Source organism: Nycticebus coucang, chromosome 22 (genome assembly GCF_027406575.1).
Source record: "Nycticebus coucang isolate mNycCou1 chromosome 22, mNycCou1.pri, whole genome shotgun sequence".
NCBI classification, from domain to species: Eukaryota; Metazoa; Chordata; class Mammalia; order Primates; family Lorisidae; genus Nycticebus; species Nycticebus coucang.
This window is the reverse complement of record NC_069801.1, coordinates 59840825-59867953: the sequence shown is the minus strand read 5'-3', so window position 1 is coordinate 59867953 and position 27129 is coordinate 59840825. Positions and strand designations below refer to the sequence as shown.

The window sequence follows — 27129 nt, the reverse complement described above, 5'->3', positions numbered from 1 at the left end:
GACTTGTTAGTTTTTATAAAATGTAACGTATTTTAAAAGTTAACGTATGAATGTATTTTTTAGATTTCAGAAAACTTTTATTTTGACCTTAATTCTGAGCAGATGAAAGGATTGTTACGTCCACATGTACCACCTGCTGCCATAACCACCCTGGCAAGATCAGCTATTTTTTCTATCACTTATCCCTCCCAAGATGTTTTTCTTGTAATAAAGGTGAGAATAATGTTAAATATCTTTATTTATTTGTATAGTGTCTGTGTACTTGTCTTTCTGTCAATACTGCAAAATTTTCAAGAGCAAACATTTTGCCTTCGCTTAATTTTTTTCATCTTGTTATTCCTTCTTACAATATTAGATGAACTCTGTGCCACCTGGTTTTTCTTGACTGGGGAGCTGTATTCATCAGGGTTCTCCAGAGAAACAGACCTAATAGGAGACATATACATGATATGTGTCTGTATCTACATCTGTCTGAATCTATTTATGTTTCTATCGACTTAACTATATTAAGAGAGGAATGAGGAAGATAAATTGATTTATTTTAAGGAATTGGCTGGAACAGTTCTGGGGTAGTGGTGGCTCAAGAGTTTGCAATTTGTGGGGCAGGCCAGCAGACTGGAAATTCATGTGTTAGTTTGAACTGATGTTACAGTTTTGAGTCTTCCACAAGACAGCAGATCAGAAATGCAGGCAGGGTTTCTAAGTTCAAGTCTGGAAGAGAATTCCTTCTTCAGGAAACCTCAGTCTTTGCTCTTAAGGACTTCAATTGATTGGATAAGTCCTAACCACATAATGGAAAGTAATCTGCTTCAGTCACTATCCATTGCTTTAAAATGTTTATCACCTCCCAAAAATACCTTCGCAGCAACATCCAGACTGCTGTTTGACCAAACATCTGGGCATCATTGCTTAGATAAAAAGTAATCATTACAGGAGTTGTACTATTTTTTTTTTTTTTGTAGAGACAGAGTCTCACTCTATTGCCCTCAGTAGAGTGCCATGGTGTCACACAGCTCACAGCAACCTCCAACTCCTGCGCTTAGGCGATTCTCTTGCCTCAGCCTCCCTAGTAGCTGGGACTACAGGCGCCCGCCACAACGCCCGGCTATTTTTTTGTTGCAGTTTGGCCGGGGCCACCCTCGGTCTATGGGGCTGGCACCCTGCCCACTGAGCCACAGGCGCCACCCTGGAGGAGCTGTACTATTTTATCAGTCAGTTCCTAAATCATATGAATGCTAAAAGCTAAATCACTGATATCAGAGAACATTATGATTTGTCTGTCAGCCAGTTAAGAATAAGGATTACGTATTCTAAGCTCACAATATTACTAAGCTACTTAGTTTAGTATGACTTAAAAAATAATTTACCTTAACTTGACCTTGACTTGGGAGTAGCCTAAAATATATTCCTTAATCACTTCATTTGTATAAAATTATTATAAAGAGGTTATGAATTTTAATAAGGTTATAAAGTAAATTATGAAATGAATCCTGTTTACCCACAGGAATCATGTCCTAATTTGTGAATATATTCCTGTGAATTCAGGTTAAAATGAATCTTAGTTAAAGTGAGCAGTTCAATAAGCAATGATTTAGTAGCAATGACCTTCAGAAACTCACTTTTTAAAGAGTAAAATTAAGTTCAAGAGATGACTGCAAATGACAGATATATGTTGTTATTTTACGTGGGGAAAATAGGTTTTCATAAAATAGAGTATATTGGAGTGAATGAGCTGGTAAGATGGAAATGATGGCTGGCGTACTGATCGCTGGAAATGTGATTGTTAGTGATAAGACTTGGTTGATCATGAGAATGATGGCTTCGACAGGATTAAGGATGAGAAACACTGACTCTGAATTTCAGTATAAGGAAATAGATGAATCATGGTACATTCATGTGATGTAATACTATGAATGTAATAATATCACAATTTGGAAGAATTTTTAATAGTATCGAAACATATGTGTGACAACGTTTAGAGAAAAATAAGTAGTGCAAAACTGCCATATGGTGTACGATTCCAGTTGCATATGTGTTATATATATAGCAAAAGACTTTTCTATAATTTGAAAAGAAAGAACAAATGAAATTGTTATTTATTTAAATTTTAAGGCCAGGGTATGGAGGCTCAGGCCTATATCCAAACACTTTGGGAGGCCAAGGCCGTAGGATTGCTTGAGGCCAGGAGTGCGAGGCCAGCCTAAACAACACAGGAAGACCACATCTCTACCAAAAGAAAAAGGAAAATTAGCTGCGTGTGGTGGTACGTGCCAGTGGTCTCAGCCACTTGGGAGGTGGAGGTGGGAGGATTGCTTGAACCCAGGAGTTTTCAGGTTGCTGTGAGCTATGGTGACACTAATATACTGTAGCCTAGGCAACAGAGCAAGAGCCTTTGTTTTTTTTTCTTTTTAGATAGAGTCTCTCTCTGTCACCCTGGGTAGAGTGCTCTGAAGTTGTAGCTCACAGCAACCTCAAACTCTTGGGCTCAGGAGATCCTCTTGCCTCAGCCTCGCTATAATAGCTGGGACTCAGGCAGCTTCCACCACATCCGGCTAGTTTTTCTATTCTATTTTTTTTTATTTCAGGTTAATTTGAGGGTACAAAGAATTAGGTAGTTTTTTCTATTTAGTAGAGACAGGGTCTCACTCTTGCTCAGGCTGGTGTTGAATTCCTGAGCTCAATCAATCCACCCGCCTTGACCCCTCAGAGTGCCGGGATTATACGTGTGAGCTACTGTGCCTGGCCCAAGAAAAGTTTTTTTTTTTTTTTGTAGAGACAGAGTTTCACTTTATTGCCCTCAGTAGAGTGCCGTGGCGTCATACAGCTCACAGCAACCTCTAACTCCTGGGCCTAGGCGATTCTCCTGCCTCAGCCTCCCAAGTAGCTGGGACTACAGGCGCCTACCACAACGCCCAGCTATTTTTTTGTTGCAGTTTGGCCGGGGTTGGGTTTGAACCCACCACCCTTGGTATATGGGGCCGGCGCCCTGCTCACTGAGCCACAGGCGCCGCCCCCAAGAAAAGTTTTTTAAAGGAAATGTATGTATATTGAAGCAGTACCCTGAACCCCATAAATGCGTCAATGTACAAAGTTATGATTTAATAAAAAATAATTAAAAAAAAGGAAATGTATGTAGCAGATTTTCTTTCATCATTGGTGGTGTATAGCAGAGTTTTACTTGGTATGTGTATCAGTTAGTTACTGCTAGACAGGAACAAAAAGACAAAACCCCAGGGGAGTACTCCAACTGGCATTTATTGAGTTCATGCTCCCAGTTGTCTGTTGGTCAGCCAGTTCAAGCTGTGCTTGGTGGGGACACCTGCACCCCTTTGGGTGTCTGTAGGTGGCCTGGGGTGGAGGTGGAGGAGTTCTCTGTACACTCTTTCCTAGCAGGATAGCCTGGCATACTCTCTGGGGATTGCAGATGTGCCGCAGAGCAGCCCAGCTTTCCAAGTCTTTAGCTGCGTCATGCCAGCTAACAAGGCATTGACGGACACGTGACCAGACACAGGCTCAGGGAGTTGGGATATACTTGGTCCTTTTATCGGAAGGAACTTCAGCATCATACAGCAAATGGAAGTGTAAATGAAGGGTTAAAGATTAGAGCTTTAAAAAGGTTAAAAATTGGGGCTCTTGCAGAGCCTCAGGTGTGGTGGCTCACATCTATAATCCTAGCACTTCCAGAGGTCAGGGAGGGTGGATTGCTTGAGCTTAGGAGTTCAAGACCAGCCTGAGCAAGAGCGAGACCCCATCTGTACTAAAAATAATAAGAACTAGCCAGGTGTTGTGGCCGGTGCCTGTAGTCCCAGCTACTTGGGGAGGCTGAGGCAAGAGAATCACTTGAGCCCAAGAGTTTGAGGTTCTGTGAGCTGTGATGCCACGGCACTCTACCTGGGGCAACAGAGTGAGAACTCTGTCTCGGGGGAAAATAAAAAAAATTGGGCTTTGGTCTGTAGTTGAGTCTATCCCTGTCTGGGGTGCTGGGGTTCTGGCTCAGCCAGGATTAATTCCTTGCTCACTTTTGTGCCCTCCTTATCAGTGTAGTTACCTCCTGGTAAATACGTGAGGGTCACACCACCATGTTTGGGTTACTGTTTATGTGTCACTGCCACTTCAGTGAACAAGACCGTGGATTACAATAAAGTAATGTTGACAAAGTTTATTGAAAGTTATGTTAATTAATTTCTATTGGAAATATCACATAATTGTAGAAAGAATGTAAGTTAAAAGTATATAGTTTGATTAATTATCCTCAAATGACTATGTTTATGTGACCATCTACCTACGTTAAGAAATTAAACATTAACAGAGCCTATAATTGTAGCACTGTGGGAGGCCCAGGGGAGAGGATCACTTGAGGCCAGGAGTTAAAGACCAGCCCTGGCAATAGCGAGAGCCCGTCTCTACAAAAAATTTAAAAAATTAGCCAGGCATGGCACATGCCTGTGGTTCCAGCTGTTCAGGATGCTTAGGCAGCAAGATCTCTTGAGCCCCAGGGATTGAGGCTGCAGTGAGCTACAATGACCCCATGGGACTCCAGCCCAGGCAGCAGAGCAAGACTCTGTCTCAAAAAACCTATCAAAATTAGAATTCCAGAAAGCACCCATGAGACTCATTCCATTCACTGTTCCCTCCCTCATTCACAATTTTTACCTGTTTTTGAACATAATATTAATGGGATCAGATGGGATTGTAGATTTTTGTGTTCATTTCTCTCTTCAATATGATTGTCTGATAAATGCAGGTTGTGTGCAGCAGTTCTGCAGTTCATTTTCTGTGCATTTTCAGTTTCATTTTTGGTATTCTGTTGAATGTATCACAAAGTATCCAGGTGATTGACACTTGGATTCGTTTAGGTTTGTGGCTTTAATTGGTAATTCTGCAAACATCTGAAGTCTATGGGGACAGACATGTGTGCCCATTCTTTTCAGTGTCTTCCTAGAAGTAGAATTGCCAAGTCAGAGGATATTCGTATGTCAGCTTTGGTAGAAGATGCCAGACCAGGTTCCAAAGCGCCCGTGATAGTTGCATTCCCATCAGGAGTGAATTAGTGTCTCAGTTATTCATACTTGGTATTCATCAATTTTTAAAAATTAAAATGTAAGATACATACAGTGAGATCCATATAGTATACAAATCTGAGGTAACAACTTGATGATTTTTGAGACAGAGTCTCACTATCTTGCCCTCAGTGAGTACTGTGGCATCACAGCTCACAGCCACTTCAGACTCTTGGGCTTAAGCGATTCTCTTGCCTCAGCCTTCCAGGTAGCTGAGACTACAGGCGCCCACCACAATGCCAGCTGTTTTTTTGTTGCTTTGTCATTGTTGTTTAGCAGGCCTGCGGGCCAGATTTGAACCCGCCAGCCCCAGTGTGAGGCCAGCACCCTCCACCCTGAGCTGTAGGCGCTGAGCCAACTTGATGGATTCTTACACAGGTGTTCACCAGGGAGCAACTGCTGCTGAGCTCAAGCTACCTGTTTCCATTACCTGGAGGCTTCTCTTGCTTTCTCTGTTTACTAACTACCCCTCCCTTCCACCAGGTAACTGATATTCCAACTTTCACTACCACACAGCGTTTCCTCTTCTTGAATCTTACGTGAACGTAGTCATACAATGTGTGTAGGTTGTGCCTGGCTCCTTCCAGTATCCTGTCTATACTGCTGTGGTTATATATAGGGGCTGAATTGCTGGAGCAAAAGTTATTTATTTATGTCTTCAGTTTTAATAGAAACAGCCAGTTTTCCAGAATGGTTAGTACAGCTTACCTCCCATCAGCCGTGTTCGAGAATTTTTTAATTGCTCGGTTCCTTTGTTAACATTTGATATCAGCAGATTTTATTTCATAGTTCAGCTTCCTTAATTGAATTTTACTTCTGGTATGTTTGTAGAATTGTATCAATTTGATTTTAATTTATAATTCTCTGATCACTGTGTTGAGTAATATATTGGCCATTTGGATATTCTATTTTATGAAGTATCTATTCAGATTGTTAGCTTATTTTTAACATTATTATAAGTTGATTTTTTAGTATACTATACGTAAAATGCACAGATCTTAAGTGTACCATTCAGTGAATTTACATATATCTCTGTTTAAATATATGTATGTATATCTGTGTGATCATATCCATTTTGCTGGACTTTTTTACTTTATCTTATTACTTCGCGAGAGCTCTTTAAATAGCCCATGTTTACTAATTTGAAGTATCAGTTTTGTTGTAAATTGAATTGCTCCTGTACTTGATTCAGTTTCTGGGCTTTCTTTTTATTTATGTTTAAAAAAAAAACCTTAAAAATTTTATAAGGAGAAAGTGAGACATTGTGGAGAAATATGGTAAGTGAAAATTATTGACAACTTAATATTATTTTGTGAGTTATTTTTAAATTGTAACTTTGCAACTTTGCATTTTGATGTATTAATTAAAGATAAATTTATGACTACTGGTTTTAAAAATATTTTTAACTATGGTAGTGTACACATAAAATTTATCATCTTAACCATTTATAAGCATATAGCTTATTATGAAGTCCATTCACATTTTTATGACTCTCCAGAACTTTTCATCTTGTATGATTAAACAATGACTTACCATTCCCCCCTCCCCTGCCAGCCACCGTTCTGCTTCCAGTTTTTATGAATTTGACTTCTCTAGATACCTCATGTAAATGGAATCATCTTCTCTAGATACCTCACATAAATGGAATTGTCTTCTCTAGATACCTCTTGTAACCAAATCGTCTTCTCTAGATACCTCATGTGAACGAAATCGTCTTCTCTAGATACCTCACGTGAACGGAATCATCCTCTCTGGATACCTCACGTGAATGGAATCATCGTCTCTGGATACCTGACGTAAACGGAATCATCCCCTCTGGATACTTGACGTAAACGGAATCATCCTCTCTGGATACCTGACGTAAACGGAATCATCCCCTCTGGATACCTGACGTAAACGGAATCACCCTCTCTGCATACCTGACTTAAATGGAATCGTCCCCTCTGGATACCTGACGTAAACGGAATCGTCCTTTCTGGATACCTCACGTAAACGGAATCACCGTCTCTGGATACCTGACATAAACGGAATCATCGTCTCTGGATACCTGACATAAACGAAATCATCCCCTCTGGATACCTGACGTAAAGGGAATCATCCTCTCTGGATACCTCACGTAAACGGAATCACCGTCTCTGGATACCTCACGTAAACAGAATCATCGTCTCTGGATACCTGACGTAAACGGAATCATCCCCTCTGGATACCTGACGTAAAGGGAATCATCCTCTCTGGATACCTCACGTAAACGGAATCACCGTCTCTGGATACCTCACGTAAACAGAATCATCGTCTCTGGATACCTGACGTAAACGGAATCATCCCCTCTGGATACCTGACGTAAAGGGAATCATCCCCTCTGGATACCTGACGTAAAGGGAATCATCCTGTCTGGATACCTTATGTAACCGGAATCACCGTCTCTGGATACCTCACGTAAACAGAATCATCGTCTCTGGATACCTGACGTAAACGGAATCATCCCCTCTGGATACCTGACGTAAACGGAATCACCCTCTCTGCATACCTGACTTAAATGGAATCATCCCCTCTGGATACCTGACGTAAACGGAATCACCCTCTCTGCATACCTGACTTAAATGGAATCGTCCCCTCTGGATACCTGACGTAAACGGAATCGTCCTCTCTGGATACCTCACGTAAACGGAATCACCGTCTCTGGATACCTGACATAAACGGAATCATCGTCTCTGGATACCTGACGTAAACGGAATCATCCCCTCTGGATACCTGACGTAAAGGGAATCATCCTCTCTGGATACCTCACGTAAACAGAATCATCGTCTCTGGATACCTCCCGTAAACGGAATCGCCCTCTCTGGATACCTGACGTAAACGGAATCATCTCCTCTGGATACCTCACGTGAATGGAATCATCGCCTCTGGATATCTCCGGTAAATGGAATCGCTCTCTCTGGATACCTCACGTAAATGGAATCATCCCCTCTGGATACCTCACATAAACGGAATCGCCCTCTCTGGATACCTGACGTAAACTGAATCATCACCTCTGGATACCTCATGTAAATGGAATCATACATTATTTGACTTTTTGTGCCCAGCTTATTTCACTTAGCCTGATATTTTCAAGGTTCATTCTGGTTATAATGTGTTGAAATTCAATTTTTTTTAAAAAGCTGAATGTATATACCACATTTTTAAAATCCATTCTTCTGTTAGTGGATACTTGGGTAGCTTTTACCTTTTGGCTATTATGAATTATGCTGTTGTGAACACCTGCTTCAGTCTCTGCTTTCAATTTCTTTGAATATATATATATATGGAAGTAGAATTGCTGGATCATATGGTAATGCTATTTTTAATTTTTTGAAGACCCTCCAGACTGTTTTCCATAGCAGCTGCCTTAGTTTACATTCCTATCAGCATGCTCACCAACACTTGTTATTGTCTGTTGTTTTTTTTTATAGTGACCATCTTGATGGATCTATGATAATAAATCTCATTGTGATTTTGATTTGCATTTCCTTAATGAATTGTAATATTGAGTGTCTTTTCATGTGCTCTTTGGCCATTCGTATATCTTCTTTGGAGAAATATCTGTTCACATCTTTTGCCTGCTCGTTGATTGAGTTTTTTAAACACAGTTGAGTTGTAGGAGTTCATGATGTTTGCTGGTTATTAACTGTTTGTCAGGTATTTTCTCTCATTCTGTAGGTTGCCTTTTCACTTTATTTTTTGTCCTTTGATGTAGTAAATGTAAGTTTTGGTGTCGTATATATAGTTCATTTCGTCTTACTTTTATTGCCTGTTGCTTTTGATGTCCTATTCAATAAATCATTTCCCAGTCCATTTTCATGAAACTTTCCCTCTGTGTTTTCTTCTAAGAGTTTTATAGTCTCAGGTCTGACATTTTAGGTCTCTGGTCCACGTTGCATTAATTTGTGTGTATGGTGTAAGAGAAGGGTCCAACTTCATTCTTTTGCATTCCAGTTTTTTCAATATTGTTTGTTGAAAAGATTCTCCTTTTTCCATTGAATGGTCTTGATGCTCTTGTCAAAAATCATTTGATCGTATATGTGAGAGTTTAATTTCTCCTTAATTTCCCTTAGCAACATTTTATAGTTTCCAGTGTATAAATCTTTCACTTCCTTGGTTATGTTTATTATTAAATATTTTACTTTTTATGATGCCAATGTGAACATTTTATCTTTTCAGTTTTCTTTGTTTTCCTCACTGTTAGCGTATAGATTTTGTCTCCTATAACTTTCTTGAATTCGTTTATTCTAACAATTTTTTTGTGGAATCTTTAGATTTTCCTCTGTAGAAGACCATATCATCTGCAGAGATAATTTTACTTCTTTTCAATTCAGATACTTTTCTTTCTTTCTTTTTTTTTTTTTTTTTTGTGGTTTTTGGCCAGGGCTGGGTTTGAACCCGCCATCTCTGGCATATGGGACCGGCGCCCTACTCCTTGAGCCACAGGTGCCGCCTACTTTTATTTCTTTTTCTTGCCTAATTGCTCTAGCTTGGACTTTTAGTACTATTTTGAATAGAAGTGGCAAAATGGGCCTGGTGTGATGGCTCATGGCTGTAATCCTAGCACTTTGGGAGGCCAAGGCTGGAGGATTGCTTGAGACCAGGAGTTTGAGACCAGCCTGAGCAAGAAGGATACCCTGTTTCTACAAAAAAAATAGAAAAATTTGCCTCCTTGGGGGTGGCACACACCTGTAGTCCCAGTTACTCCAGACTCTGAGGTAGGAGGATCACTTAGGAGCCTGAGGTTGCAGTGAGCTATGATGATGCCACTGCAACTTCAGCCTAGGCAAGAGTGAGACTATCTCAGAACAAAAAAACAAGTGGCTATAGAGGGTACCTTTCTTTTGTTCCTGATCTTAGAGGAGAAGCTTTTAGTCTTCCACCTCTGAGTGTGATGTTGTCTTTAGTCTTTTCTTACATGGCCTTTGTTATGCTGAGGTAGTTCCCAATGTTTGTTCTCTGCCAGTTGAGATGATGATTGGGTTGTTTGTTTTTGGTCAGTCGGCAATGTGATGTATTACGTTGTTTTTTTTTCTTGGTGACAGAGTCTTGCTAAAGTGCAGTGGTGTCATCACAGCTCACTACATCCTCCAACTCCTGATCCCACGTGGTCCTCCCTTCTCAGCCTCCCAGAGTGCTAGGATTACAGGCATGAACCACTGTGCTCACCCGACATGGCTTTTTGGATAACGAACCATTCTTGCATTTCAGACTGACTTTTTAAGGCTTACTTAATCTTTACTTTTTTGCCTTTGACAGCTAGAGAAAGTCCTACAGCAAGGAGATATTGGAGAGTGTGCAGAGCCATATATGATTTTCAAAGAAGCAGATGCCAGCAAGGTAGAATGTCACACCTCTTATCCGCCCACATTACTTGGGAGAACGTGATACTGTATTTTATATTAATAAGACATGTATATATATTTATGTTATATTTAATATGTGTGTAGCGCTGTATTAAAGAATCGCATCGCTGATCCCCGCCCTCCTGTCACCACTGCCCGTCTCTCTATTTCCTTTGTCATTAGCTTGCATCATGTGCTGTGCTCGTCCTTAAAATCTCCAATTTCAAAACTAATTGATTCTTTCCATTTTTTTTCTTGCAGAGAACTGAGTTAGTTCAGTTTAACTCCTATTTACAAAATAGTGATATTGATAAGCTTTTTCTAGCAAAGCAAGTATTCTTGGCTTCTAGCTGACTACAAATAATTAAGGAATGTTGTAAAAACAGAAAATACAATCTCTTTTGCATCAGGTGACTAATTTCTAGAATTTGGATAAACTTACACTTGCAAAGTAATTGACTAGTTGATACCAAATTTCAGTTACCCTCAATTAGCTACCAGAATACAAGTGATTTTTGGATCTCTAATCACAAGATTTAATACTGGAACATCCAGGAAGGCTATGCTTGAGGTGTACAATGTACCCAAATCTACAAAATGTTCTGCTGTCTATTGTCCTGTAACAAGATTCAGAACAGGAACTGAGCTTTTTCCCTAGTGCGGGTGTAGGTCAGTATAAGCACTTGATAACTCTTCTCCTCTCCTTGGCTATCTGGTTTAAGCTCAGAGGTCAGATAACAGTAATCCGGCTTTCCCCAGGTTGTCATTTTAGAAATCTTCTGTTACATGGAACACATGAGTTTCCTGGTAGCTTATTCCCCTCTTTACATAGTTGCATAGACAGATAGAATTAAATATATTCGATATTCAGGCTCTTTAAGCAAGAACCTGTTTTGGAGGTGTAACAGGTGAACAATAAGTAGTGCTACTATTTAACTGTCATTCTGTGTTTCCTCAGCCCTGAGTCCTAGAGGCATTAGAGTATACCTTACCAGCAGCCTATTTGCAAGGAGTATGTAGGACAGGGGTTACCAGTTTTCAGGTATTCAGTCTCAGACTGTGTGTTGGCTCTTCCAGGCTGGTGTTTGTTTCAGGAATAGCTTAAAAGTTGAGCCAGCCTCGAGGTGTCTCTGAGATATTCATGTACCTTTTGGACCGTTAGTGCTTTGTTCCGGGGTTTAGTTCTCTTACAATGCTTGTTTTTTCTTTGCTTCTTTTACTACAACTCCTAGTTCATTTATCTTTGGCCTGTCTGTGTCTCACATGAACTTTATTGTTCTTTTAAGTTAGAGGCTGTTTCAGATCAGCTCAGTTGCATCCATCTTTTACAGAGTAAAAAGTTTAACAAATCATGTCTTAGAATATTTTGCCATTACTGGTTGCTAACCAGACTGTGAGATGCTTCCATTCCAAAAATAATACTTGTAAAACATAATGCCATGTTTGCACTTGGCCGTCCTTTGCTTTCTCCCAAGAATAACATAATCAGAAACAGAAATTTTAAAGACCTACTCCGTACACACATTTGTAGAATGTGTTGAGTTTGTTACTTGATCTCCAAAAGGTACGGATAGATTTTCTATCTTTGCTGAGAAATGAGAATTCTTAACCTGTCCTTTATATGAGTCCTTATAGAGTATGCTTTCAAGTGTAATTATATGATGTATAAAGTTCTGTTTTGCAGAATAAGGAAAAATTGGAGAAGCTGAAAAGTCAAGCTGATCAGTTTTGCCAAAGACTTGGGAAATATCGCATGCCTTTTGCTTGGACTGCGATCCACTTAATGAATATTGTTAGCAGCGCTGGAAGTTTGGAAAGGGATTCTACAGAAGTAGAAATCAGTACTGGAGGTAAGAGTGTTTTATATAAAATACTTCTAAATTTTTCTTTTTTCTTACATAGGCTTGTTTTATTTGCAAAATTTGCAATGTGGTATTCCTTAAAAAGGATTTTCCTTTTTTGCCTTCTTTATTTAACATCATTATTAAGATATATTAATAATTTGCATACCTTACAATTCAACCATTTAAAGTATGCAATATGAGAGGTCCTTAAATAAAGTCACTTTGTTAAACCTTTGAGGAAAAAATGGACTCTCATTCTAGGCTGCTATCCATAGAGACTTTGCATGTTCTCCTTATATTTGCACGGGTTTTCCTTATCTGCTTTGGTTTCCTCTCATGTTCCAGAGATGTACATGTCAGGTTAATTAGCGTGTCTAAACCATCCCTCTCTGGGTGTGCGTGGTTGTGTGTGTGAGTCCCGTCCAGAGGTGGTTCCTGCTTTGCACCCTGAGCTGCTGCGTTAGGCTCTGGTCACCCACCATTCTGTACTGGAATAAACACCAAGCAGTAGGTTGGAAAATGAATGAATACAAATTAACGTCAAACAAAAATTCATAAGGCAAGTAATCATACAAATGTGTAACAATAAGCTGTGCAGTATCAAAGTGCTCAGTGAACTCCCCAGGTCAGGTCTTGCTGTTTTGAACTGTGTAGGGGTCGGAGAGGCTTCTTGCAACTTTTGCTTTACAAACGTTTATTCCTTGATTTAACCCACCACCACTACGACTGCTTTCACTCACTTATTCACCAAAAGTTGGGCAAACAACTCTTACTTGTTTTTCTTGATTTTAAATGTATAGCTCATGTTTATTTTGATGTTTAACATTAGAAATGTTTGGATCTTTATTTAGAAGTTTAATGATGTTTTTGTGACCAGAAATATGCTGTGGGAACTTAAATCTTGTGTATGTCAATTGGCACACGGTGAAATCGGTTTCGTCGTATGTCGTTTCGTTTAAAGCAGCCGTTCTCAACCTGTGGGTCACAACCCACAGGAACTGTATTAAAGGGTCGCGGCAATAGGAAGGTTGAGAATCACTGACTTACAGTCATAGCCTCTAAGAATGCATTGATGACATTGAGTGGGGGGGGACTTACGACACCTTGTTTTTTGATATAACCACCACCACAGTCTAATCTGGAAACACTTGTCACCTGTTTGTGGTGGTTGCTCCTCATTACCCCCAAATCTCCAAACACATCCCTAAGCAGCTACTGATACACTTCCTGTCTCTTGGGTTTGCTCATGCTGGACGTACAGGTGGAATCACACAGCATGGGTCCGTGACGGTGCTTTCTTCATTTAGAGTCACGTTTCCATGGTTCATCCAGGTTGCATAGCATGTGTCAGTATTTGACTTTTTTTTTTTGAGACAGAGTTACTCTCAGTAGAGTTAAGTGGCATCACAGCTCACAGCAACCTCAAACTCTTGGGTTTAAGCGATTCTCTTGTCTCAGCCTCCCAAGTAGCTGGGACTATAGGCACCCACCACAATGCCTGTCTATTTTTTTGTTGCACTTGTCATTGTTGTTTAACAGGCCCAGGCTGGGCTCAAACCCCACAGCCTTGGTGTATGTGGCCTGCGCCGTAACCACTGTGCTACGGGCACCGAGCCAGTATTTGACTTATTAATGCCAGTGACAATCCATTGAGTCAATATACCATATTTATCTATTCATCGGTTGTTCTGTGCTTTTCCACATTTTGATTGTTGATGCTGCGGTGGGTGTTCATGTATAGGCTTTTGCGTGGACATATTTTTTTATTTCTCTTGGATATATACCCAGGAGTAAAATTGCTGGGTCATATGGCAATTCTATATTTAATCTTCTGAGGAACTGCCAAGCTGTTTTCCAACTCTTCTGGACCTTCAGAAATCCTGCTTAGCAGTGTGAGGATGTTCCCATTTGCTAGTATCTTTGCCAACACTTGGTATCTGTCCTTTGGTAATAGCTGTCCCACTGTAGGTGACGTGGTGTTTCAGTGTAGTTCGGATTTGTCTCTCCTGATCTCTAACGACGGGAAGCATCATGTTACATACGTTGGCTGTTTGTGTAACTTCTTTGGAGAAATAGGTCTTCATATCCTTTGATCATTTTTAATCGCTTTTTAGTCTATAATTATTGACGCCTAATTTTTGTTTTTAATTTTTTTTTTACATATACCTGTGTTTATCAGGTTTCCACTTTTTGCCTTCGCAAAATTAAGAAGTCTAAAAATTTAATAGCAATAACAGGGTTTAAGATAAGGACAAGAAACAAAAACCTTGTAAAGAATGAATGAAGATAAATTCATTCAGAAGAGAAATCAGACAATTGCTGCATCGAAATATTAAGCAATAATAATAATAATGCAAAGAAAGTAACATTCATATGACACCTAGTTTTTAAACGGATTTTCATCTTTTATTTATTTATTGATTGATTGATTGATTGTTGGGGATTCATTGAGGGTACAATAAGCCAGGTTACACTGATTGCAATTGTTAGGTAAAGTCCCTCTTGCAATCATGTCTTGCCCCCATAAAGTGTGACACACACCAAGGCCCCACTCCCCTCCCTCCGTCCCTCTTTCTGCTTCCCCCCATAACCTTAATTGTCATTAATTGTCCTCATATCAAAATTGAGTACATAGGATTCATGCTTCTCCATTCTTGTGATGCTTTACTAAGAATAATGTCTTCCACTTCCATCCAGGTTAATACGAAGGATGTAAAGTCTCCATTTTTTTTAATGGCTGAATAGTATTCCATGGTATACATATACCACAGCTTGTTAATCCATTCCTGGGTTGGTGGGCATTTAGGCTGTTTCCACATTTTGGCGATTGTAAATTGAGCTGCAATAAACAGTCTAGTACAAGTGTCCTTATGATAAAAGGATTTTTTTCCTTCTGGGTAGATGCCCAATAATGGGATGGATTTTCATCTTTTCATTACTGATGCGTGAGAGCTCTTTTTGTGTCCTGGATGCAGATTCCTTATCTCATTTATGATTCACAAAGTTTTCTCCCAGTCTGTTGTTTGCAGTACAGAAGTTTTGAATTTTGATGACTTTCACTTTTTCTGTATTTTTTTGTTCTGTCTAAGAAACCATTGTCTAACCCAACATCAAGATTTACTTATATGTTTTTAAGAGCTCTATAGTTTTAGCTTCTACATTTAGGTTTATAATCAATTTCGAGTTAATTTTCATGCATGGTGTGAGTGAGATAGGGGTCTAGCTTTGTCCACGTGTGGATATCCTGTTGTCCCGGGACCCTTGGTTGGAAAGGGTATTTTTTTCCCTCATTGAATGGTCTTAGCACCTTGTTGAAAATCAGTTGACCATAGATCTTGTCATGTCTGTTCCACTGACCTGTATGTCTAACGTTATTGTACCAGTGCTATGCTGTATTACCCCAGCTTGTAGTAAGTTTCAAAATTATAAGAGTCTTCCAACTTTGTTATCTTTTTACAATATTATTTTGGCTGTTGGGTACCTTTTATTTAAATATGAAATTTAGGATCAGCCACCAATTTCTGCACAATGGCAGGTGGTATTTTGATAGGTATTGCATTAAATCTGTCAATTTATGTATTATTGCCATCTTAACAATAGCAAGTCTTTGAATCCATGAACATGGTTTTTTTTTTTTCATTTCTTTGAATCTTTTTCAATTTCTTTCAGCAATGTTTTGTAGTAGTGTATAAGTTTGTCCTTTCTTATTAAATGTATGCCCAAATATTTCATTGTTTTTTGATACTATTTTAAATGGAATTGTTCTCTTAATTTCGTTTTCAGAACATCCATTTCTAGTGATAAGAAATACAAGTGACTTTTGTATATTGATCTCGTACTGTGAGACCTTTTTGAATGTATTGATTCCAATTGTTATTTGTTTTTCTGCAGATTTCTTAGGATTTTCTGTATGTAGCATTGTGTCATCTGCAAGTAGCATTCCAATCTGGATGCCTTTCATTTATCTTCCTTTTCTACTTGTCTTGGCTGGAACTTTCTATACAATGTTACATAGAAGTGGGTATCTATGTTCAGTCCCGTGTTCAGTCTTCCACTATCAAGGGTGATGTCTGCTGTAGATTTTTCACAGATGTACCTTAGTAGGTTGGGGGTGTTCACTTCTATTCCTGATTTGTTTGGTGTTTTTACCATGAAAGGCTTTTGAATTTTGTAAAGTACTTTTTCTGCGTCTATGAAAATGATTTGTATGTTTTTATCTTATGTCCTTTTAATGTGGTTTATTGCATTGATCGATTAGATTTTGGTTTTAAATTAAGCTTATATTCCTAGGAAAAGTATTGCTTCGTCATGGCATATAATCTTTTCTATGTGTGTTTGGAGTTTGCTTGCTGGTACATATCTTGTTTAGGATTCTTCATAAGGCATATCGGCCTGTAGTTTTTCTTTCTTTTGCTGCCTCTGTCAGGTTTTGGTATCAGGGTGATACTGGCCCCATAGAATGAGTTGTGAAGTGTTGCTTCTCTTTTTTGGAAGAGGTTTTGAAGGACTGGTATTAATTCTTCTTTGAAAGTTTTGAAGTCTTCACCTGGGCTTTTCTTTGTGGTACGTGTTTTCTTTACTAATTCAGTCTATGGATTTAGGTCCATTCAGATAGTCTCTGTCATCTGAGTTGGTTTTAGTTCTTCATTTCATTCTAGAAGGGTGTCCATTTCACGTAGGTTATCTAATCTAAGTGCTGACATAACTGTATAATCCTTTTTATCTGTAGGGTCTGAAGTGGTAGGCTCTCTTGCATTCCTGATTTTAGTAAATTTGAGTCTTTTCTATCTTTTTCTGCATCTGTTCAGTGAACGGTTTGTCAATTTTATCTTTTCGAAGAAAGAAACAATTTTTGTATTCCTTGTTTTTTCCCCTGTTGATCTTTTTTTGCAGTTTTGGCCGGGGCCTGGTTTGAACCCGCCACCTCCGGTATATGGGGCTGGCGCCCTGCTCCTTGAGCCACAGGTACCGCTCTGTTGATTTTTTATGGTTTCTGTTTCATGGTTTCTACTCTGCTGCTGTTGTCTTTGAACCTCTTCTGCTTGCTTTGGATTTACTTTCTTCTATTTGTTTCTTGAGGTGTGAGGTCACATCACTGATTTTAGGTATTTCTTTTTAATGGCATTTATAGCCCTGAATTTCCCTCCACCCACTGCTTTAGCAGAGTTTTGCATATTTTCATTTTCAGACATCTTAAATATTTTCTACTTTTCCCATTAACCATTTAGAAATGTGCTATTACATTGACAAATACTTGTGAATTCCCCAAATTGTCTCATGTTAGTGATTTATAGTTTAATTCCACTGTTCTTAGAAAATGTGTACCATGATTTATTTATTTATTTATTTATTTATTTGCAGTTTTTGGCCGGGGCTGGGTTTGAGCCCACCACCTCCCGTGTATGGGGCTGGCGCCCTACTCCTTTGAGCCCCAGGCGCCGCCTATACCATATGATTTTAATTTTTTTAATTTGTTATAGCTTGTGTTGTGGCTTAGTATATGGACTGTCTTGGCAAAGGGTCTGAAGGCTCCTGAGAAGAATGTGCATTCTGTCCTCGGTTAGTGCCCAGCAGTAAATGGCCATTAGGTTTAGTGTGTTTATGGTTTTGTTCAAGTCTACTGTTTCCTTGTTAACTCAGTCTAATCTAATTGTGCTGTTGGTTTTCACTAATATCATTATCTTTGAAGGTAAGTTATCTGACAGTTCTGTTTCAGACGTAAGGGCTAAGGCTGAGGCCCGTTAGATGGAGACTATTCCTTGTAGCTTGTCTTTTGTCATAAATGTAAATCTTAATGCACTAGAAACTTATTTTTACACTATTGATGTTGTAAAAAGAGAATCAGGAGACTTAAGTAGAGTATCTTCATACGAATCTGCCCAGAAGTGAAATTGTTTTACTGTAATCAGGATGGTGAGTGGATTAATATTCAACTTAGATGATTCTTCCCTGTGCCTGGAAACCTTCTTTGAAACAAAATTTGAATTTTACGTAAAATAAATGTATGTATATATTTTTTCTTGGTAGAACGAAAAGGGTCTTGGTCCGAGAGGAGGAATTCCAGCATCGTTGGCAGACGGTCACTGGAGAGGACCAGCAGTGGAGACGACTCCTGTAACCTGACCAGCTTTCGACCTGCGACTCTCACAGTGACAAATTTTTTTAAGCAGGTATTGTTCTGTCATGTAGGAATTTTAGGAGAATGTTTGCACATAAAGTTCTTTCAGTTTTATGTAGCAGTAATTGTACTGTACACGTACGTAAGTATGATCTTAAGAAATTTGAAAAGCTTTAAGAACAATAATAGAAAGAATAATAAAGATGATAGCTATAAGAATAAGAAATATTCATATTGTACCTATTTTATATTTATGTAAATGTTGACCTTAAATACTAATACATAAAAATCAGTCTCCTATACTTATATCCTATTTCTAATTGTAATAAAAATTGATGGCTTATGACTTTTCTTAGAGGTTATGGAGTAGAACTTTCAGGGCCTAGTAATGCTTTCCTGTGCTGAGGTCAGTGTTAGTTTTAGAGATGAATGTGTAGATATAAGAGTTTCTTGATCATACATATTTTATTCCTTATAAATCTGTTCCCTCCACTTCAAAGCATGAGTCAAATCAGTGTTTCTCAAATACCTGTCATGATTAATTAGTGGCAGTGGAAATCAGCTTAGTGGGTGATACCCAGTGGAGGGGGGTAAACACTACCAGTAAAATAGAAGAAAATAATAGTTCATTGCACGTAGTAAGGTTAGATGCTGCCCTGGGAAGCCTTCTCTCCCTCAGTGTGTGTATGTGGCCTCCTGCCTGATGTAGGTGTATGCTGGATCTCATACTGCGAATCAAGACTAGAAAACTTTGGAGGTCTTTGGACTAAGTGACCAGATGACCAGAACACCGTAAGAAAGGGTAGAAAACTTGGGCTGGTGTGACCAACTGAAGCAGTGTGCCCAGCCAAGCTAAGAACTGTCATCGTCTGAAATGTTTGTCTCTGAGGCGTCCCTCGGAGTGAGAGGAGAACCTGGCTTACCTGATTAACTCAAGTGAGCAGGACTGAGGGCAGCAGGGGCCTTGGGTTGGTAGACAGTGCTCTGCCGGAAGCCCCTTCCCAGGGACCTGCCGGTGGCGTCCACAGGCAGCTGCTCTGAGAGACTTTAATGGGCAGAGGACTAGGTGGTGAGTGTCTGAGGTGGGAGCAGCCTTCTCACTATGGGCAGTAGTAGAAGGAGTGTCTAGGGAAGGCCGCACTTGGATAAAGCGATGGATCAGAGATAGCTGTGGATGTGCTAGGAAGACACAGCCTTGCCCAAGGTGGACGCGTCCCTTCTGTGTCCTCCCCACCCTTTCTTCATTCTGCCGACTGCTGTGTGTTGTTGAACTGGTGTCTGTAAACTGAAAACAACAAGTCATCCATTTTCCGCCTGTATTTTTAAAGCATTCACCATGTACTGAGGACTGCTTTGAATGCTGAGACTGGAAAATAGCACAAAGTGATCATGAAAACTTAAAAATAAATGATTGCAAACAGGGAGCAGGGGAAAGCGTTTGCATTTTATTTTGTGTAGCACCGTGTTAAAAAGTTTTTTAGCCATGAGCATGAACTGATTTTATTTATCTCCTCAAGTTAATTTTTACCAGAGCATGAGCTGTTTTTATAAATAAATATTTTTACTTATTTATTTATTTATGTATTTATTTATATGTTTTTTGAGACAGAGTCTCACTCTGTTGCCCTGGGTAGAGCGCAGTGGAGGCATAGCTCACAGCAACCTAAAACTCTTGGATTCCAGCAATCCTCTTGCCTCAGCGTCCTGAGTAGCTGGGACTAGAGGCTCCCGCCATGACACCTGGCTAGTGTTTCTGACTTTAGAATAGATGGGGTCTCAGGCTGAGACTCGACCTCCTGAGCTCAGGTGATCCACCCACCACAGCTTCCTGGAGTGCTAGGATTACAGGTGTGAGCCATCACGCCTGGCCTAGTATTTTTGAGTAGATGGAAAATTATCTATCAGACAAGTACAGATTAAGTAAGAACAGAGGCTACAGTTTTAATAAAATAGAATTCAAGGCACAAGTTTTCCCTGAAATGAGACTCACAGGCAGTTTTGTTTCAATTTATAAGAGATTATTATCTGTAATAGGGATGTGGTAATCACGAGTGTTTACGTGCAGATTTGAAATGTGTCAAGCCAAAATGATTGGAAGTACTTGGACATTTAAAAATGAAATCAGACCCACACAGTAGTTGTCAAGAGGTTTGCTCTGTCTGTGGACAAGTGTGAGAGACATCTGCTGCTGGAGTACACGCAGTACAGAAGCAAGGTCGAGAAAGAAAGAGGTGTCAGCCAGGAGGCCGCGGCAAAGGAAGCCTGTTCACACATTTGGAGGTCGGCTGGGATCCGACCGCTAGGACTGACTTCTGCTGGGAGATGGCGGGGACTCAGCTCTTTCCTTCCCCTGCGCCCCGCTCTCAGCTCCTGCTCTCGCCTACTGGCAGCCTAGCTTGGTTATGTCCTCACAGGAGCGGCAAAGACGTAAGAGACAGGGCGAGCTAAATTATATACACGTTTTTCAAGGCTCTGTTTGCATCACGTTTACTTACGGGCAAAGCAAGGCACATAGCCATACCTAGGGCAGAGAGCTGTGCCCCAGCCACCAAAGGAAGTAAAGAGCGGAGGCCAATGATATAACAGGTGTGGTAGACAGAATTAAGTCTAGAAGATAGTCTGAATGGATAAGGGCCTCTTAAAGATCTTTATTACTTGCATATTCAAAAGGAGATAATACATTGTTTTAGCAACTGGTGAAACATTTGCAATGACTCCTCATATTAGAGCACTGACACATAGTTGATAAAGTAACGTTCATTCATCATGATGCAATAAAACTAAAAGCTATTAAAAGTGTTAACAAAAAGTATAACCAATTAGAAATTAAAAATCATTTTTTTAAATGGATAAAAGATCAGCTCTGTCCCCTGTTTATAATACAGGGTGGACATAAAGTTCATGTGCAATTTTAAAATAGTTGTAGCTTGAAATTGCACGTGAACTTTAGGTCTACCCCAATAATAATGAACAAGTGGGACGTGGCTCAAGGTGAGTTCACAGTAATAAAGAGGCCTTAAATATATTCATTACCAGCAGGGGTGGTGCCTCACACCTGTAACCTCAGCACTTGGGGAAGCTGAGGCAGGAGGATTGTTACCAGCCAGAGTAACGTGGTGAGGCGCCATCATTACAAAATGAATTAGCTAGGCATGCTGTTAATCCCAGCTACTCTGGAGGCTGAGGCAGGAGGACTGCTTGAGCTCAGGAGTTTGATGCTGCAGTGAGCTATGATTGCACCATTGCCTGAGTGACAGAACAAGACTTTGTCTAAATGTATATACATACACACACTACATATATGTGAGCATATGTACATATATATTCATTACTAAAGAAGATGGGAGGATGCTGTATGAAATATGCAGAAAAACCATAAAATGTCAAAGCAGCAGATTGGAGTGATAAAATTTAAAGACTGGTTCTTCAAAAGAGAATAAAATCAACCCTTAGCTAGGTTGATTGCAGGGAAAGAAAGAAAATATTACCATTAAGTTGCAGATTTTATGTTAGATTTGATTCTTCGTGTGTGTGTTTCTTGTTCTCCGTTTGATTGAGGCCCTTTCAGGATTTTCTTTCTGGTCTTAGGATAGTTTGTACTTTTCCTTAACCGTACCTTTTTTGTTGTTCTTTCTTTTTAATTTAGTCCGTGCTGCACATTGATAAATTTGTGATATTAAGTTGAAAAGACAAATGAACTCAAATGTAACAAATTTATAAGACTCCTATTTTTATATATTGGTCAGCTTTTTGGTTCTGTTTTATGTATATGTTCTTTTTTATTTATTATTTTTTATTTTGAGCCAGCATCTTACTCTGTCACCCTTGGTAGTGTGCCAGGGTGTCACAGCTCACAGCAACCTCAAACTCCTGGGCTCAAGCGACTCTCCTGCCTCAGCCTCCTGAGTAGCTGGGACTGTAAGCGCCACCACTACGCTGGCTTTCCTGTCTTCATTATCTTCGTCTTTGTCTTTTCTCCTTTCATCTGTCCCTAACTTATATTGGTTTTCTGTATTTTAGATTCTTTACCACCTTATGGACGTTGATAACAGGCTCTAAATTAATATGTAAGGTAAAAAGATAGATAATAGTATTATAAAGATTAGTAAAATTGGAAAGCATAAAAATAAGGAAATAAGTTGGTATGTTATTTATTTATAATCATATTAATTTAATTTTATTCCTGCTACATTGTAGGCCATAGGGCATGGTTATTAACAAACAATATAAAAATCATTTTCTGTCCAGTTCATTTGTTTTATCAAATACTTTTTCCTCTTTCTTTGAAATCAGGAAGGAGACCGCTTAAGTGATGAAGATCTGTACAAATTCCTTGCTGACATGAGAAGGCCATCTTCTGTGTTACGGCGACTAAGACCTATCACAGGTATTTTAAAATTTTGAGTAGAAATGAATACAGCTTAAATTATTATCACTAATGTGTTGAATTGCTTGTAATTATGTATTCTTTTTTTTCCCCCACACCTGGCCTAACATTTTTCATTGTGCATAACCCATCATTCTTCATTTCATTAACCATTCTGTGTTCTGTCATTTTGGATGCAGGATTTAGCACCTGTAATAGTTTGCACACAGCAGTCCACCTTGTCTGTGGTTTTGCTTTCCTTGGTTCAGTTGTTGGGTCAACTGTGGGTGAATATACAGTATTAGGGGGCGGTGCCTGTGGCTCAGTCAATGGGGCGCTGGCCCCATATACTAAGGGTGGTGGGTTTGAACCCGGCCCTGGCCAAACTGCAACAAAAAATAGCCAGGCGTTGTGGCGGGCGCCCATAGTCCCAGCTACTCGGGAAGCTGAGGCAAGAGAATCGCCTAAGCCCAAAAGCTGGAGGTTGCTGTGAGCTGTGATGCCATGGCACTCTACTGAGGGTGACAAAGTGGGACTCTGTCTCTAAAAAAAAAAAATATATATAGCATTAAGATATTTTGTGAGGGAGTGGGAAAGAGACCACCTTCAAGTAACTTACTATGGTCTAGTGTTACAATTGCTCCATTTTATTATTCATCTCTTACTGTGTCTGATTTATAAATTAAGCTTCGTTATCAACATGTAGATACAGGAAAACACAGTCTATATAGGGTTCATTGCTATCTACGGTTTCAAGCATCTACGTGTGGTGTTGGAGTGCACACCCCATGTATAAGGGGGATTGTTGTCCTAACATGAGAATGATAATATCATGGCTTAAAATTATTTTCTAGTGGAGAAAAAACCCACATGGAATGGTAAATACTCAAAAACAGATTCCCATCACAGAGCAAACTGTTCCATAGTGAAACTGTCCTCGTGGAATGGTAAATATTCAAAGATAGATTCCCATAATAGTTAGAGCAAACCCTTCCATGGTGAAACTCGTGAAGTCAGCCAAGTCAGAATTAAGCCATTTAAACTTAGAAATGTCGGCTTGTTTTTATACGAAATCCTTCACTGTTGTTCTTTTCCTTTAACTCATTCCCTTTCATTTATTCAGCAAGAATTTATTAACTTACATGCATTTATGTCTGTATCAGTCATATTTGAGACTTTGTGAAGTGAAATGATTTAGACATCTGAGATGATAGTAATTTAGTTTATACAGCATTATTCTCAGACTTCTTACAAAAAAAAGACCTAAATCCATCCAAAAACATTTTTAACATGAAGTTTTTATTTATTATGTTTACATTGTTTTTATTATATTTTTTTAATGTGCAGCTCAGCTGAAGATAGATATTTCTCCTGCACCTGAAAATCCCCATTATTGCCTCACCCCAGAGCTACTTCAAGTGAAGCTTTACCCTGACAGTAGAGTTAGACCTACCAGAGAAATTTTAGAGTTTCCTGCCAGAGACGTTTATGTTCCAAACACTACTTACAGGTATGAGTTTTTAATTTTGGCTAATTCAGAGATAATATGCTGTAATATAATATTCTAATGTTAAAGTAGAGCTAGAATGAAATGTTCCTAAAATCTGCATAGCTTTGTGACTTGTTCCGTCTTTCCCTGTGCGTTTTATAAGTAGCTGTCATGTATTGCCTTTATTTTGTCCTTGGTATAATGTTCATTTCCTCACATGCATCATCTTATTTATATTGTGAAGTAGGGTCTACCTTCATTTTGGAGGTGAGTAAACTGAGAGAGAGGTTAAAAATTTTGCCAAGTATCAATCATACTTTGTGTGGTGGTGCTCGGATTAGATTCCTCGAAACATTTGAACCCCTGACTACTCTGCTGTATTTGCTCATGTATTTTTAGTAGCAGAATCTAGCATTTTACATGAATCAAATTTATATGCCTGAATTATATTCTAACAATTAATCGACAGTGTTTGTTGACTATATACTACCTAAAGTTGTTGGATATGACTTTCCAGCCTGAACACCACACAAGTCCAGGGTGCACATAACGGTTACAAATGGCAATGCCTTTATCTGTGAATGCTGAGACCGGGGCTTGACGTGCCTGTGAAGATGTCCTACAAGGCAGCTCCAACATAAGATTCTAAAATAGAACTTTACGTTTCAGCTCAAACTTATATATTTTGAGCTACTATATTTTGCCACCATTTACTTTGTTCCTGAGGCCAAAATTTTTGGAATCATAATGGTTTCATTCCTTTCTTACTCTTCACATTTAGTCAAGTTATGTGGGCTGCACTTTCAGCATGTACTCTGAATCCAGTATTTCTTACTATTTTTACCTTTAAAAAATTCTAGTCTAAATCACCATCTAGATGGTTACTACAAAAGTTTTGAGACAGACAGCGTTATGGTCCATTATGTCACTTCCAGGAAACACAGTAGGGTCCTTTCTGATTCACCCGTGTAAGTGCCAACTTGCTTGCTCACTGGGAGGCTTCATTTATTTCCATCCACATGGATTTTATGTTTCTTGATTCTTATGTATCTCGAAACTTTTGTAATGACCCCATATATCAGATGGAAATATAATGGAACCACATTTATAATTTAAAATTTTTATAGTTGTAACATTTAAAAAAGGTAAAATTTATTTTAATCATACAGTATTTAACTCAAAATATCTAAGATATTATTTCTATAATAAATGTAAAAAATCGTTGAAATGTTTTATCTTTTTTTCTCCCCTGAAAGTCTTCAAAATCTGGTTTGTATTTTATACTTAAAGTCCATGTCACCTCGGATGAGCCTCATAGTTAACAGACACAGGGGGCAGAGGCCACCAGATTGGATACTGTGGAGCTCAGGTTCTGCTTTCTAATTGGGTTTCTGAATGTTGCAGCTTGGAAAATCTTTAGAAGGTGTAAACCAGATCATTCATTCCGTTGTCTAAAATACTCCAGTGGCTCCCTTACAAGCAGAAAAATACACAATTAATTTTTGATTATAGTCTCTGAGACTATGATCTGGCATCTTTTCTGCGTATCGTCACTAAACTTTCTGTAAAGACTTCTTTGCAGGACGGTGAAATACATCAGCTGAGCAATGTTTTCTCCCTTGGCGACTTCTTTGCAGAAGTCGTTCCAGGCTCTTTGGGCCTCACTGTATAGCTGTCATCTTGGGTCCTGTTTACCATTATCCTGGAAATTCTCTTTGCAGTTTTTTGCAGTGGAGTTTGTTTTTCCCATGTTTTTCTTACATTAGTCATTTCACTGAAAGCCTTCCACATCTTCCTAAAATTTGTTTGAATATATGAAAGGCAAATGTTCTGGTGACATTTTATATCTGAATGTGTCTTTATCTTTACTTCCAAATTGATAATTTTGCCGTATATAAAGTTCTAAGTTGTGAACTGTTTTCTGTCATTCTTTTGAAAATATGATAACCATCTTCTGGCTTCGATTGCTGTTTTTCGAGTCCACCATGATACTGATTGCTAATCCTTCTGTCTTATTTTTCCTCTAAAACCTTTTTGAGTAATTTTTTTCTAATCCATGGTGCTTTGAAATTTCATGTTGACGTGTTGATATGATAACATTTATTTCATTTATTCAGTCTCACAGAAATCTTATAAATCATATAATTCTGTTGATAGCAGGATTATTCTCTAGTTACAGGTGAGAAAAGGCTGAGTAAAAGAGACTTACTGAGACTTGACCCCAGGCTTCTTATTTAATTTTCTCTATTCTTTACCCTTGGGGATGATACGACATCTAGCATTGCTAATTATATACGGTATGAATAAAAGTAAAGTTTCTCATTGCTAGATAGTTATTTGCTATATTTTAAAAAGTGCCTCAAGATCACCTTTTTTATGTTTGCCTCAAGACCTACACCATTGTTTATCTTTGTTTAGTATTTTTAAAATATCTTACAATTGACTTGAGCATAACATTTGATGTAAACGGCATTCTAGAGTGTAGTGTCTGTGAATTAATGGAAAATAGTGCTGATACAGACATTCTCAGCATGTTACAAAACTTGAATGGGGTTCAAGTAGAGAGAGAAAGCTCATGTCAAGTGAGAGATATCTTGGTAAATAAAGTAGTACATCGTTTTCTTTTAAGAACTTAATAAAAAGAAAGAAAGAAAAAGAACATATCATCCCTTCCTGGAAGAGATGGAAATGTTGACAAGCCAAAAATTTAAGGGGATTTTATAAATTCTAAGTTAGCATGGTTTTGCTTTTGAGTTCATGGAAATTATGTAAACATGTCTTCGTAGCTATTTGAGATACCTTGATTACTTGAATTTGGTTTTTATGATTGAATGCTGTGTCATTTGAGGTAGTACTGGTGAGACTAGTCGATAGTCCAAAACTATAATT

The 27129-nt window shown here is 38.8% G+C and overlaps 1 protein-coding gene across 9 annotated transcripts in view; it reads left to right on the top strand.

Annotated features, from left to right (window-relative positions):
* The window catches only part of DOCK7 (dedicator of cytokinesis 7), a 243075-nt gene that overhangs the window by 46344 nt on the left and 169602 nt on the right, over positions 1-27129 (top strand). For all 9 annotated transcript variants that reach the window (XM_053575169.1, XM_053575171.1, XM_053575175.1 and 6 more), the window contains 6 exons: positions 64-213; positions 10338-10418; positions 12108-12273; positions 18295-18437; positions 22679-22772; positions 24099-24261. In XM_053575169.1, the coding sequence (XP_053431144.1) occupies positions 64-213; positions 10338-10418; positions 12108-12273; positions 18295-18437; positions 22679-22772; positions 24099-24261 (797 nt within the window). The remainder of the gene's footprint in view (positions 1-63; positions 214-10337; positions 10419-12107; positions 12274-18294; positions 18438-22678; positions 22773-24098; positions 24262-27129) is intronic.